General features: G+C 45.1%; 1 protein-coding gene across 5 annotated transcripts in view; it reads right to left on the minus strand.

Annotated features, from left to right (window-relative positions):
* Positions 1-14,740, minus strand: part of RBM20 (RNA binding motif protein 20) — a 195,799-nt gene that overhangs the window by 63,083 nt on the left and 117,976 nt on the right. Inside the window, exon 1 of one of the 5 annotated variants that reach the window (XM_060641522.3) lies at positions 7,437-7,611. The exons of the other annotated variants lie outside the window; for them this stretch is intronic. Coding sequence (XP_060497505.2) covers positions 7,437-7,519 — 83 coding nt within the window. The 5' untranslated portion in view covers positions 7,520-7,611. Of the gene's footprint in view, positions 1-7,436; positions 7,612-14,740 lie in introns of those variants that run through there. 5 annotated transcript variants of the gene reach the window in all.

The following is a 14,740-nucleotide window of genomic DNA, read 5'->3' on the forward strand; positions in this document are numbered from 1 at the left end:
TGGTGTTATTAAATGAACCGTTTTCTGTACCACTGTATTCTGTTCCACTTTCATCAGAAGAAGATTCTCAGAACCAGGGACGTGCAGTCACCAAGGGGCCACTAGCGGTTCCATAACTCACAAGAGAGGCCTGACTTTCCTGCTGGAGTTCCTAGAAGTGCTCAAAATGTGCACAAGGGAACCGATGATGTAGCAAATGCAGAGCAAAGAAGAAATATTCTGCTAATGTCATAACAGGAAAGACTTAGAGCAGAGACAGAATGAATGTCAACTCATCCACCAAGAACCACGTATTCGTTTCTTTTTCTGCTCCTTCTTCTGTGCCAGTTTTCTTTCTTTAAAATATCCTTGGGGCACCTGGGTGGCTCAGTCGGTTGAGCATCCCACTTCGGCTCAGGTCACGATCTCACGGTTCGTGAGTTCGAGCCCCACATCGGGCTCGCTGCTGTCAGCACAGAGGATGCTTCGGATCCTCTGTCTTCCTCTCTCTCTGCCCCTCCCTGCTCTCACTCTCTCTCAAAAACAAACAAAAAAAAAAAACCTTAAAATAAATAAGTAAAATAAAATACCCTTTATAAAATGATAGTCCTGTAGGTCGTAATTTATTTTTAATATTCACATTTGGCTTTCTTTTCAACTTTAAAACCTTAAAAATATGAAGAATATAACAAATCTTTACAAGTTCATTGCCTGCCCATCACCTCAAATTAACAAATGCTATGATGATGGTAATTTTTTTTTTGCCTCAGATACTTTTTATTAAAAAAAAAAAAACCCAAAACTATACAGATAAAGAGGAAGTCCCCTTTGAGACTCTGCCCAGTCTAATTCCACCTCTACCTCCCTAGTGACATCCACATGTGGTGCGTCTGTTTATTTATTCATCTGTCTGTCTCTCTCTAAACATAGAAGAAAGTATAAAAATAAGAGACTTATCTATACCTGTGTGTGCTCATAAACCAGCGTGTAGGACAGGGTTCAGCAGTATTTCTCCTAAAGAAAGAAATGCACATTCTCTCAAGTTTCTTTTAACACAGTAGGGCCTGCAGGCGGTGTATGGTGAAGTAAAAAAAAAAAAAAAAAAAAAAAATGCTGAACTGGAAATTGGAAGACCCAGGTACCACAGGGCTGCTTGGTCCCTGTGGGACTGGAGGCCAGTCAGTTTCCCTTTTTATGTAGAATGAGAAAAGCTGGATGAAAGGACCTCCAACATCTCCTCCACCTTTGAAATCTGAGAACTCTCAGGTTTAATTTCCTCATCTGTCAAGATAATAATTCTGCCCTGCTAAGTTGCTATAAAGAACAAACATGATATGCAAGCACTCTGTAAAGCAAGCTGATGCTGATGACAGAATCAAATAATATTAAATCATAATATCATAAATATTATAAATAAACACTATTTAATACTAGATCGTTATTTGTATATACTATATGATGTTAGTAACATCATATAGTATGTAATTGATATACAATAAATGCAAAATACTACACTTTATTATTGTTACATCTCACAAATTAAGCGATTATAAGCTACCGGAAATACCTTTTAAGCAACTATTGTCATATACGTGGCTCAGATAATATGTGTTGCAGGCCAATCAGCATGAAATAACTTAATTTCTTCTATCCCTGTTCTCCTGGGCAGTTTAGCACAAGAGGAGGCTCTCTTAACTCTGTCCATGAAGATTCAGTGATCCAAATACCAAAAGTGCCTCATTATAAGATGTTCTCTACAAAGGCATTCCACAGACCAAAGGAGCCTTTTACAGTAAAATTCAGCTCAAATCTCTTTCAGGGCTGGAGTTGGGTTTGCCTGAGACACATTTTTTCAGAAAATTCATGTTGGGCAGAATTTCACTGGTTTTGTGCAGGCTAAAATTAAGGGAGTTGGATTGACTTCTGGGGTTAGGAGAGATCTTTGTTTTCTCAGTAACATAAAATAGGGTAACCTCTCAACCAACAAACTCTTCTGGAAAACCTCAGTCTTTTGAGATGGAAAAACAAGCTGTTTGAAATGTATATTTAAAAACTGCTACACAAGTTCCCCAAGGCACCAAATGTTAACGTTTATACATGCAAATGAAGTATTTAGGGGTTTATAGGCCAAAATTGCCCTCCTGAAGGACAACAATGCAAACAAACATGAATGCCTTTGCATATATTGTTCCCTCTCCCCGGAAAACCTCTGCCTATTCCCCCTCAGGGTCCTTCAACATGCTGCTCAGATGGCGCCTCCTCCAGGCAGCCTTCTCTGACTCCTGCCCCCATCCAGTGTGTGCTGATGTCCCTTCTGTGATTCCCCAGAATGCCCAGCTGCTCCGGTAGCCTCAACTATACTCTCTTCTAGCTCCTACCACCCTCTCTCATAATCGTCCATTCAATGGCTCATCTGGTGTCCTCACTGCCCCGTGATTATTTTGAAGGCAGGAATTATGTGTTCTATTTCATGTCACAGTACCTGGTACATGGTTGGTGTGTGGAACCATTAAACACTTCTGTACAAGTACACAACTGTTCCCTGTGTATGTGTGTGGACTTAGTAGTTGTGTATCATATTCTCAATTTGGCTTCCTGGCTAAATGTTTCATATATGCGTTGCTACGAGGCTTTAAAGATGAAGCTCTGTGGACAATATGGATTAGATTCAGTCTCTGACCACCATCAGAATTATGTAAATACCACAACCACATAGAGTACCAAATTCTAAAATATTCAACAAATAGACAGTTTTTCCTTTTAACTGAACCTGAAGAAAATGCGATTTTAGTGTGTGATCTGAGAAGATGTAAGTGTCTAATCTACATGATTCTGAGATAAAACACATGCTCTGGGAATGGCCCCTGTGTTCTCCTAACTTTATTTTCGGTAATTTATATCACTGAGATTTTTCTGGTAAATGTACAAGGATGGTTATAAAATGCAAGCCAATTTTATTCTATTTATTTTATTGTTATAATTTTTTTAAATAGGTTTCATGCCCGGCATGAAGCTCAACCCAGAACTTGAATTCCCAACCCTGAGATCAAGACCTGAGCTGAGACAGAGTCAGAGGTATAATGTGACTGAGCCGCCCAGGCGCCACCCCCTCCCGAGGCAATTTTAAATCAAGATAAAATTTCAGAATAACTTTTAAAAATTAAAATTCTCAATCAATACAGCTGTTCTCTTCCCAGAGTTGTCTATTAGCCTGGACATTTTAACCAATGTGACTTAAACCAAATACTAGAAGTCTATACGAAGCTGAAGAGGCAGTGTGGGGTAGTTTGGGTGGGGTAGCACTGTTTGGCTCGTAAGTAGACCTACTTCTTAAACAGGCTTTGCCCCCAATGACTGTACATCTGATTGTGGTCATTTCACCCTGTAGACCTTAGTTTTCTCATCTGTGAAATGGGAGGGTCAGATGAAACATTTTTAAGGTCCCTTTATGCCTTGTGATTTTAGGATGGTGGGTGTTTTCTTAAAGCTGTCATTGATGGCACAAGGAAAAGTCAAATTCATCTGGTCATGGTACAGTATAGATTTCTGTCCTGGGAGATCGGAGTTTCTAGCCTTTCCCCCTCCCCCAGCTCTGGGTGACTTCAGAGAGAGGCATTTAATCTGCACTAAACAAACCTGTCTGTAAAATGACAAGGTGAAATGAGGGCAGTGGTTTTCAAGAGTTAGGTGGGCACTGGGAGAGCTTCTTCTAACACAGATGCTGGACTCACCCCCAGCTGCTGTCTCAGGAGGTCCGGGCAGGGGCCTGAGAATTTACTTGCATTTCTTTTTTTTTTTTTTTAATTTTTTTTTTTTAACGTTTATGTATCTTTGAGACAGAGAGAGACAGAGCATGAATGGGGGAGGGACAGAGAGAGAGGGAGACACAGAATCGGAAGCAGGCTCCAGGCTCCGAGCCATCAGCACAGAGCCCGACGCGGGGCTCGAACTCACAGACCACGAGACTGTGACCTGAGCTGAAGTCGGACGCTTAACCGACTGAGCCACCCAGGCGCCCCTACATTTCTAACAAGTCCAAGCGATACTGATGCTGTACTTTGAGAACCACTGGACTAGACTATCTTGAATCTACCTTACAACTCCAAGAATCAATGGTGAGGTACAAAGCATTCGGTAACAACTGTATTTTTAACAAGCCACACCTGGGGCGCCTGGGTGGCTCAGGCGGTTAAGCGTCTGACTTCGGCTCAGGTCATGATCTCGCGGTCTGTGAGTCTGAGCCCTGCATCAGGCTCTGTGCTGACAGCTCAGAGCTTGGAGCCTGTTTGGGATTCTGTGTCTCCCTCTCTGCCCCTCCCCCGCTCGTGCTCTGTCTCTCTTGCTGTCAAAAATAAATCAAACATTAAGAAAAAAAATTTAAAAAAAAACAACAAGCCTCTTCTATCTCCTAGGCACCCAATACACCAACAAGGGGCCCCCTTTTTCACAGGGGTTTCAGACACTGCAAGAGTAACATCCAGGGCACTTGCCACTACTCTTCCTACCTTCCTTTAAGAGAGTCAGTCGACATGTTCAACAATATGTGGCCTCCTGGAATCAAAACACTCTGGGTTCATAAAACCTCCGGCAATCTAATTAGTTCGTTGACTGGCTTAGCGTCACGTTATCGGTTGCCGAATAGGAAAAAAGCAAGCTCCATTCACTCTGAGTTCACCAATGCAGAAAATAGAAGGATCAGACTCCAGAATGCCAAAAATTCTTCAGTCAAGCAACATTATGAGAAATATCAGGAGAAAGTCCACCTTCCAAACTCACCCTATGCTAACAAAAAGTGTTTGACAAATCATCATTATTGTTAAACTTCAAACGTGGTGGCACTGAAATCACTTGGGGTGTTTTTAAAACACTAATGCTTGGATCATATCTCCATAGATTCTGATTCACCCTAGACATTGGGATTTTTTTTAGTGTTTACTTTTGAGAGAGCACAAGCAGAGGCGGGGGCAAAGAGAGGGGGACAGAGGATCTGAAGCAGGGTCTACACTGACAGGCTGACAGCACAGAGCCCAAATGTGGGGCTCAAACCCACAAACCCTGAGATCATGACCTGAACCAAAGTCGGACAATGAATCAACTGAGTCACCCAGGTGCCCTGACACTGGGATTTTTAATAGCTCCCCAGGAGAACTATTGTGAGGCAAAGTCTGAGGCTTGCCAGTCTATAAGGGAATAGAATCAATCTGTTCTTCATTATTTTGAGCCACACAAGCCATTTTTGTCACCACAAGCAGCATGACCATTTGTTTTCAATTATACTTAAGAATAAACACTGAACTTTTTATAAGCCCACAAACACAGTGGGCAATCAACCGATTTTTCTTAGCTATACACTGAAGCATCTCTCACATGGTTTGATAAATATTTTTTGTGGCAAGACTTTCTCCACAGTATGCATATAGTTTCTGCTGTAGACAGCCAGATGATGACTGCCACGGGTGACCCTAGCTTTCTAAATTTTAAACACCTTGAAGACCTCATCCACGTCCTAAAATCTTTCAAATTCCTGAGTGTCTGCCTGGCTCTGTGCCGGGCAAATTAGAGGCACTAAACAAATACTTATTCAACTCACTTGAATTTATGACCGTCTCTAAGCATATGGGAACGGAGGTCTTGGACGTGTATGCTCAGCGTTTCATTGTGAAGTATGAGGCATACATTTCCTATGTGTGTTGGGATCATGCACTATTTAATTCTGTTAAATTCCTTAGAGCAAATGAGAATATTAAGGTTGGAACGTTTTATAAATACACCATGGAACTATGTATTTGAGAAAGCTTCCATTTCCCAATGTTGATGAAGTTTCTGGTGCCTTAAGACACATACCTTTCTGACTACAGACAACAAATCACAGGTGCCACCCAAGGCAGAGAATATTATCTGCAGGTTACTTCTGGCTTTTGTCTCTATTTAACACAGCTGTGGCCATAGGAAAGCTACCGAAGGGAAAAGATAGGAGACAAAAAGCAGCAGCCGTCAGATGCAGCCACCTCGGTTACGTCTGCACGTGCCGTTCTAGGATTTTCTCAGTTCACCACAAGCTAAACCTGAGGCTAAGATCCACGGAGACTGAGGACCGCCTTGGCTGAGGCGAAAAAGAATGGTTAAAATTCGGTGGCTGACTCTTCTTTCACTCCAAACTGCTCTCCGGCACTTTCCTCTGCTACCCCATGCATTGCTAATCAGGAGCAGTCAACGCTGGACATGTACACAGTCCTCTATGGTAAAATTGATTATTATATTACTATGGAAAAGAAGGAAGTCGTTTCGTTCAAAATATCAAATTCCACAAAATCATACGTGGCAGCTGTTAGTGGATGCACGCGGGGGAGGGGCACGTGTGTGAAAATATCTACCCTTCAGTTTCCTGACATCTTTGCAAAGAACGTGCAACATAGAAGAAGAAAAAAGATTCCAACACATATAAGGCAGAAACCAATGAAAGCTACATGATGCATTTTTTTGAAGGTTAAAAAATTCCCATGAGGTAGGATCCATCTCACACACACTATTTTACACGCCATTTTACGAGTATGGGTTTGCTCTTCCACACTTGCCAGAAGAAAACCAGTACTCCTGTCCCAAACGTGTCGAGGAGACTTTTAATTGCATCAGGCAGAGAAACGAGGTGAGTCATGTTTGGTTGTGCGTGAGCCTACTCGCAGATCAGCACAGTCATGTCCAAATGTGCTCCCTGAACCTCACGACAGATGTTTATACACTTGCTTGCTCGCTTGGGGACTATGAAAATAGTTTTGTTTTGAAATTTAACTTTACTTAACGATACCTAATAGTTGCTGAAACACGTATTGCGGCTCCTTCAGAGGTGCTTAGAAGCAACTTTCAAGCATTCTTTCTTGGCAAAATGTCCCGTGCTTCCGAATCCTAAGACCGTGCTCCCCTCCCGGGTCATGAGCCTGACGGCACTCGGCAGACACAAGACATTTCGAACGTTCATTTTCCATCGCTGACAAATTCCAGCAATCAACACCAAACACCTCCGCCTTACGAGACCCCCTCCCACACACACACCCCATCATTCATAAGGTTTCGGGATTCCGAAAACGTCCGCTCCCTCAGGTCTGATGATAACGCGATCTGTTTCCCCGGTGGCCACACAACTTTTCTTTATAAGAGTTTAGTAACCAGAGTAAAAAGATCATCTAGACTTGCTGACGTTGGGATCGCTGATTTCGCTGGGGTCATGGGGAGCTGTTTTAGGTCACATGTTACCCTGCCGTTGTGAATCATTTATTACAATTCTTTTTTTTTTTTTTAACAGGAGGGGGTGGGGATACAGACAAATCGCATACTCATGCACAGATGCTTAGCGCCAAGAACATGGTCAGAAGTGCCGCCCTGACTAGAGAGTAAAAAGAAAACCCTCGATTTCCTTCTTGTGCTGGGGGGAAAGGTAGGATGATGTCATGCAACCTTACCTTTCTGAAAAAGACCCAGGCGCCTGGCATCGAACGCTCACCTGAGGCCACCGAAGCCGGGAGTCATTTTGGGCGTCGCGCATGTGCCTCCCTAGAAAATTCCAGTGACATTCTACCGGCTTTCTGCTTGCCAATCATGACAAGCGTCCACTTAAACTCTCACGAGTCTGGGAAGGGGCAGAGGAGGGGGAATGCAGGCGAGGGAGCAAGCGACAGAGAGAGAGTGGCCTCGGTGCACGCCGGGCTGGCAGGGGAGTCACATGCCGCCAGGAGCCATTCCTGCTGCATTACACATGCCGAGTTAAATGGCAAACAATATCAGTCGATGTTTATGCCACATGTTCTCAGCCTCTTCACATAACACCCAAGCCAGCTCTGCACAGACAGGCCTCCTGAGAGCGCCTCGGAAGGAGGGGGTCTTGTGCAAATCGTGCAGCCATTTTAAATAAAATTCCAAAGCCTCCCTCCTGTCCCGGTTTCCTTTCCTATGGTTCCCTGGTGGTGGTGGGAGTGACGGTGGTTTGTTTGTTTGCTTGCTTCTTTTTTTACTCTGGGTTTTACTCTGGGTTTTCACAGGTTTCACAGGTCTGGTCCTCAAGGTGCCCAAAAGGACATTTAGCAATGCAGCCACATCAGACAGCACTGCACACTGACTCCTGGCCAGCCAACCTCCTGAACAGCTTGCCCTTCTTGCTTTTATTTTTATGGAGCAGGAGATGGAGAGAGGTGACCCATCATATCACCCGCCCAGTGGTAACTGCAATAATGCTTTTCAGTGGAAAAATGGACTTTAAAAAAAAATGTTTATTTATTTTTGAGAGAGGTAGACAGAGTGTGAGCAGGGGAGGGGCAGAGAGAGAGGGAGACACAGAACCTGAAGCAGGCTCCAGGCTCCGAGCCGTCAGCACAGAGCCCGATGCAGGGCTCACACTCATGAGCCATGAGATCATGACCTGAGCCGAAGTCAGACGCTTAACTGGCTGAGCCACCCAGATACCCCAAATGGACCGCCTTCTGCTCGAAAAGGCTCTTCACAGTGGTGATTCCCCCCTGCAGGGCGTGCTGGAGGCATTTTTGTCTGTCAGAACTGGATGCTGCTAAAACCCCACAAAGCACCTGACCGAAGCCACAAACCAGGACTACCCAGCCCAAGACATCACGAGTACTTCAGTGGAGAAACTGCTGTATGACTAGCCTTTCCAGAAGTCTTACAGAAAACAGGATACAGAACAAAAAAGAAGAAGAAAAGAAACTGAAAGCCAAGAGGTTGCGGGGGCCAGGGATGGGCTTTGCTTGAATTGTGGTTTAATTCCTCAGGAACTTGTTCCCTTTTCTCTTCAGAAGCCACCATTCTCCTGCCACATTGTTTCCTCTTCTGTTTCCAAATCTCATGTTGTAATACTAAACAATCAAAGGAAAACTAAACCTTTGGTGAGTTTCTGAATCAAGACCAGCTGTCCACGAAGACCTCGCTGCCATGGTATGTAAAGCAGCCATCGTCCCAGTTTGTCCTGTCTGGATGGTCTGCTCTTCATCTGTGACGCCCAGTATCCAACCTAATCTCCTCTTAAAACTATTCAGGAGAGCACGTTTTTTACTAGGTAAAACCTCCCCCAAAGAGCTTACAGAAGAAGGAAGGACTAAAGCTCACTGGGGTCTCCTATTTTACTTTGACCCATAAAGGCAGGGGCGGTGGGGAGGGGCCACTGGCTTCAGGAAAGCTTCTCTCTGCTAGGACTTCAGCGCGTGACCTTCCTGCAGCCCGCTCAAAAGTCGAAGTGAAAACCGGTCATGTCTGTCCAAACAGCCCATTTCCAGCTGCCCACCAGAGGCCTGTGCACTGCCCACCTGCCCAGCGAGCTCCAGGGAGAGCCCAAGGGTTCTTTCTTCCTAATATAGCCAAAGCCCACAGGCTGCCCTAAGCTTGCCTGGCTCTCTGCCGCTGACTCAGTCACAGACACCCAAAGGCGCCAGTCCCAGATCCTGACCTACAGGAACCAGCCAGCCTGGCCGCAGCTGCATTTCTGCTCCGGCTGTGGGTCCCTCCCATGATACACCAGGTTTCTGCAAGGCACAGGCTCAACTCCAATCAGCAACTGTACATTTTTGCCCCTTCCTCCGTCTCTGTCTTATCTCACTATGCTCAGGACTTTCTTAGGATAGGAACTCAGTCGGTTAAGTGTCCAACTCTTGATTTAGGCTCAGGTCACGATCTCACAGTTTGTGAGTTCAAGCCCCATGTCAGGCTCTGCACTGACAGCATGGAGCCTGCTTGGGATTCTCTCTCCCTCTCTCTCTGCACCTTCCCTGCTCATGCTCTCTCTCAAAACAAATAAACGTTAAAAAAAAAAAAAAAAAAAAGAGTTTACTGAAAAGCACTCCACTATGCACATCTCCCCAAACCTAAGGAGGAGAAAAGTCAGTACTTAGAATGAGCCCTTCTAATTGTGTGATTACCCAGAGATTAGGACACAAAGCCTGGCCCCATTTGGAAATGAAGAGGCACAAAATGACCATCACAAACTGCAATGTAATAGGTGCATGGCGAGCACTTACTGTATACCAACACTGCCAGACGAGGAGGGAAGGAGGAACATAAGTTGATACTGAGTGTGGATGTACAAGGTACTGTGCTACCCATCCCACATACTCTCTGGATCATCAGCAGTCTTTTTCTTTTTAATTTTTTTCAATGTTTTTATTGATTTTTGAGACAGAGAGAGACAGAGCATGAGCAGGGGAGGGGCAGAGAGAGAGAGGCAGACACAGAATCCGAAGCAGGCTCCAGGCTCTGTCACAGAGCCCGATGCGGGGCTCGAACTCACAGACTGTGAGATCATGACCTGAGCTGAAGTCGGACGCCCAACCGACTGAGCCCCCCAGGTGCCCCTGGATCATCAGAAATCTTAAAAACTTAAGATCGCTATGCTGACTTTACAGATGAGAACAATGAGGCTCCAAATGGGTCACTAACCCAACATCCCAAAGTCAATACGCGGTCATTTGAAACAATCTACTTGATTCCAAAGGCTGGTCCTTCCACTAAAACATCCCCCAGGGTATGAGATGAGCCAGTGTACACAACAGAGTGAAATAAGATCAGTGCTGCAGGTAAGTGTGTGTTCACGTCTAATAAGAGCAGGACTGGCTACATAGTATGTGGGGCCTAGTGCGAAATGAAAATGCAGTGTCACCGTTCAAAAATTATTAAGAATTTCAAGATGGCAACAGCAGAGCATTAAATTAAGTGTAGAACCCTTCTAATAAAAGGGCCCTCATGTGAACACGTGCCCGTGTAGCCAGTCCTGAAAGGGAAGGAAGAACTCTGAGAAGTAGGGGGCAGGGGGTGGGAGCCACGTCACCCGTCTGCAGTGACAGCAGCAGAGCACCACAGCCCAGGACCATCTGCTGGACACCCAAACCTGTCCCTGTTTCCTTTGGCCATTCTTTCTCCTGCTACAGAGCTAGTATCAATGCAAGGTCATGGGAAGGGGCCAGGGTGGAACTTGGGCTGGAAGAAGCAGGAGGCAAATCTGGCCCAAATAAATAAAACTATTCCTTATGATACTGTTTCTTGAAGTGACATGATGGAAAGGGATCATTTGGCCTCCACCCCTGGGGAGATGCCCCAAAGCAGGTGGCAGAGTGATCCTCAGTGGAAGGTGGGGAGGAAGTCATACACAATAACATAGCAAGAGACCCAAGAGGCAGGGATACATAGCCAGCTGATGTGTGAGGAATGAGGGCAGAGAAAGGTTGAGAACCAGTGAGTATAAGGAACACTCAGCTGGAACTGGAAGTGTGGGGTCTGCGCCTGGCTTGCTCACCAGCTCCCTGTGTCACCTCCAGCCAGCCACCAAGTCCTGGTGGTTCAAAACACTCCAGGGCCAAGTACGCAGGAACTTAAGGGTATGCCAAGTGGCCATTAAAAGTGATGCTTACTGGGGCGCCTGGGTGGCTCGGTCGGTTAAGCGTCTGACTTCGGCTCAGGTCATGATCTCGCGGTCCGTGAGTTCAAGCCCCGCGTCGGGCTCTGTGCTGACTGCTCAGAGCCTGGAGCCCGTTTCAGATTCTGTGTCTCCCTCTCTCTCTGCCCCTCCCCTGTTCATGCTCTGTTTCTCTCTGTCTCAAAAATAAATAAACGTTAAAAAAAAATTAAAAAAAAAAGTGATGCTTACTATTCACTTTCTAATGTTAAATTAAAAATCAGCACACAAAATTGTTTCTATATTATGGTTACAAACATGTAAAAGGCAAAATAACCCTTAGGTAGAAAAAAACAAAACAAAACATGATTACAGAGCACATCAAAATGGGGCACCTGGGTGGCTCAGTTGGTTGAGCGTCTGACTTTGTCCCAGATCATGATCTCACAGTTTGTGAGTTCAAGCCCTGCATCAGGCTCTGTGCTGACAGCTGGGAGCCTGGAGCCTGCTTCAGAATCTGTGACTCCCTCTCTCTCTGCTCCCCCCTTGCTCGACTGTATCTCTCTCAAAGCTAAATAAACATTAAAAAAAAATTTTAGTTTTAATGTTAACAGGGACAGTCGTGTTTAGATAGCAAAACGTGGGTAACTTGTTTCTCCTTTTGTAAATGTTCCAGTATTTCTTTAACAAACATGTTTATTGTTTAGAAGTAATTTTTTTAGGGAAAAATGAATTCAGTTGGGCTGATGATGCCCCATCTAGCTTATAAGGACCTTCAAACGAGGCCCCTTTTGTTGTTGTTAACACAGCCCCTTTGCCACAGCAGGCATGTCTCACCTGGAGAGCCATATGCCAAAAGTAAAGGCAAGATATATGGGAAATGAGGCATCTACGCAAGGCAGGGCCATGTTCATCCTCTTGTGAAAGCCAAAGCACATGACTCAGATGGGTTTTCACACCTGTATTCCAGGAAGGCACCATGTACAAAGCAGGCAGAAGACGCCAGCATGTTGTTCAGCGATAAACAAAGCTATGACCTCAGACTTCTCACCAGAGAGATCAAAGTCATTAACATCAAGCCAGTTTTTTGGTGCACATCACAGTTCAAAGTCAACAGCCTCTACACTTCCCTTGCCTGCCCCCCAAACCGCTGCCGGTCTGGGGGCGGGGAGGAGGAGCTGAGTTACCTGTCGTCAGGTGGACAGAGGGGAAAAGGCAGGGTCACCGAACAACCCCAGAAATGGGCTTTGGTCTCTAATTTAACATTTCCATCTCCGTGGCTCAGTTTTATATACTTTTCAGGGCAGTGCTAAGTAGTTGTGTTGTCTTTTGGATATGCAAATTCAAGACGAGTGCTAACCAATGAACAGTCCGGGTTAGCCCAGGATTACAGGCTGTGTAGCTGGGCCTCCTCTGACCTTCAGGACACTGAGCCAACAGTGGCCACCTCATCTGTGTTTCTCAGCTGTGAATCTTGCGGGAGCCAATCTCTGCCCACACCGGATGGGCTGAAACTATCTTTCAACCACCACTTTCCCCTTATAACCAGGGCTGACTATGCCATCTTTAGCAATGGGGGGGGGGGGGGGTCAAAGAAAAGTTAAGCCAGAAATAAAGGGGGTTTCAGGCCTCTCAGAGGGATGGAAGGCAGCAAGTGACCCCTTGATAGAGCAACGGTAGAAGTTTCAGTCTCTTGTCACAGTAAGATGCAAGGAGAGAACAAAGACAGGATTCGTTCCCAGAAAGAACAAGCTTGGCCTAGTAATGGCTATATCCTGCATAGACAAAGGCCAGCCACAACCCGTTAGCAGAGGAAACCAGTCAAGAGTTGTGAGTCACACAATGTGGGAATGAGCCCTTCCTAGAAAAGGAAGCTGGTTCTTTGTTGAGCAGGGGTTTTAATTCCCTTCTGGGTAACTGTTGTTCCTTGGTAGGTCCTCCAGGGGCCCCCAAAACAGAAGCAGGAAGTATTTTTAAGTTTCCCAGATTTGCTCTTTAGAGACTGAACATAGCTTCCAGACATAAATTCCATGCTGGGTTCTCAGGGTGACTGTATCCTCAGGACCTCTGCGCAATCTGTTCCCTCTGCCTGTAAGTCCTTCCTCCGGACTTGCACTGTGCAACAGGGTAGCTATTAGCCATCTGTACCTTTTCAATTTAAGTTATTAATATTAAATGCAATTCAAAAACTAATTCCTTAGTCATACTAGCCACATTTCAAGTATTTAATAACTATATGGGACCAACGGCTACCCTACTGGATAGCAAAGTACTCAGTATCTCCAGCATTCAGAAAGTTCTACCAAACAGCATTGCTTCAGATTTTCAGTGACTGACACCTTCTCAACCTCAGGTCTCTGTGCTACTGTCACCCTCCCAACAAGGTCACCATAGACCCATGGGAACCTAAAGAACATATGGTGACTCCCTGTCCCCTGATCCTACCTTTATCACTACCTGAAATTACCTTGTTTGTCTCATGCTTTATTGCCTGCCCCGCCCCTGGAATATAAGCTCCATGAGAGCAAAGAGCTTGTCTGCCTCTTTTATTGTTGTACATCCAACACCTAAAACAGTTATCTGGTACAAACAGAAGCTCAAGTCAATATTGTTCAATAAACGACTTATGGTAGAGTCTACTCCATCACTTTGGGATCAGAGGACACCAGCTACTCAAGATAGCTGCAACGTATCTTCCCACGGACCAAGACGATATGTAAGCCTGCGTCCCATTTAGGGCATTTGGGATTCTGGGGGTTGTGGAAGCACGTAGGTAGAAGCAGGGCAGTGGAAACCCAACCTGGTCCTGATTCTCTTCCCAGAACACCAGTTGCCTTTCATCACCTCCATCAGTCTGTCAACAGGGCTGGGCCCAGCTCTTGCACTGTCCTTGTCCTCTGCTTTTGCAAAAGATCAAAATACCCTCACACATAACATTAGACCCTCTCCAACACATGATCATTTTCCCTCCATGTGCATATACAAAAGCAAATGATAGGATGGGATCTTAAGTTTAAACAGTTGTTGGTATTTTAATACTCTGCATACTCTGTGAGTGCTTTCTGACGCCATCTCTGGAATGGGAGGAGGAGGGGGAGGAACCAGTCTGCCACAACTTCGTTTTGCTATTAACTTCAATTACAATGTGAATGACAAGAGTATTACATTCAGCAAAACATGATCCCCATGGCTGAACACCAGAAGAGCATAAAGGTATAAAAATTGGAAGACATACCACATGTCACACGTTATTGAACTGTCATTACAAGCTGAGTACAAAAGTCGCCCTATCAGAGGAGCTGAGCATGGAAAAAGAGCATTCACAATGAAAAGAAAATAATAAGCAAATAGAAAGCAAAAATAGGAGCAGGTAGAATC

Source organism: Panthera onca, chromosome D2 (genome assembly GCF_046562875.1).
Source record: "Panthera onca isolate mPanOnc1 chromosome D2, mPanOnc1 haplotype 2, whole genome shotgun sequence".
Lineage (NCBI taxonomy): Eukaryota > Metazoa > Chordata > Mammalia > Carnivora > Felidae > Panthera > Panthera onca.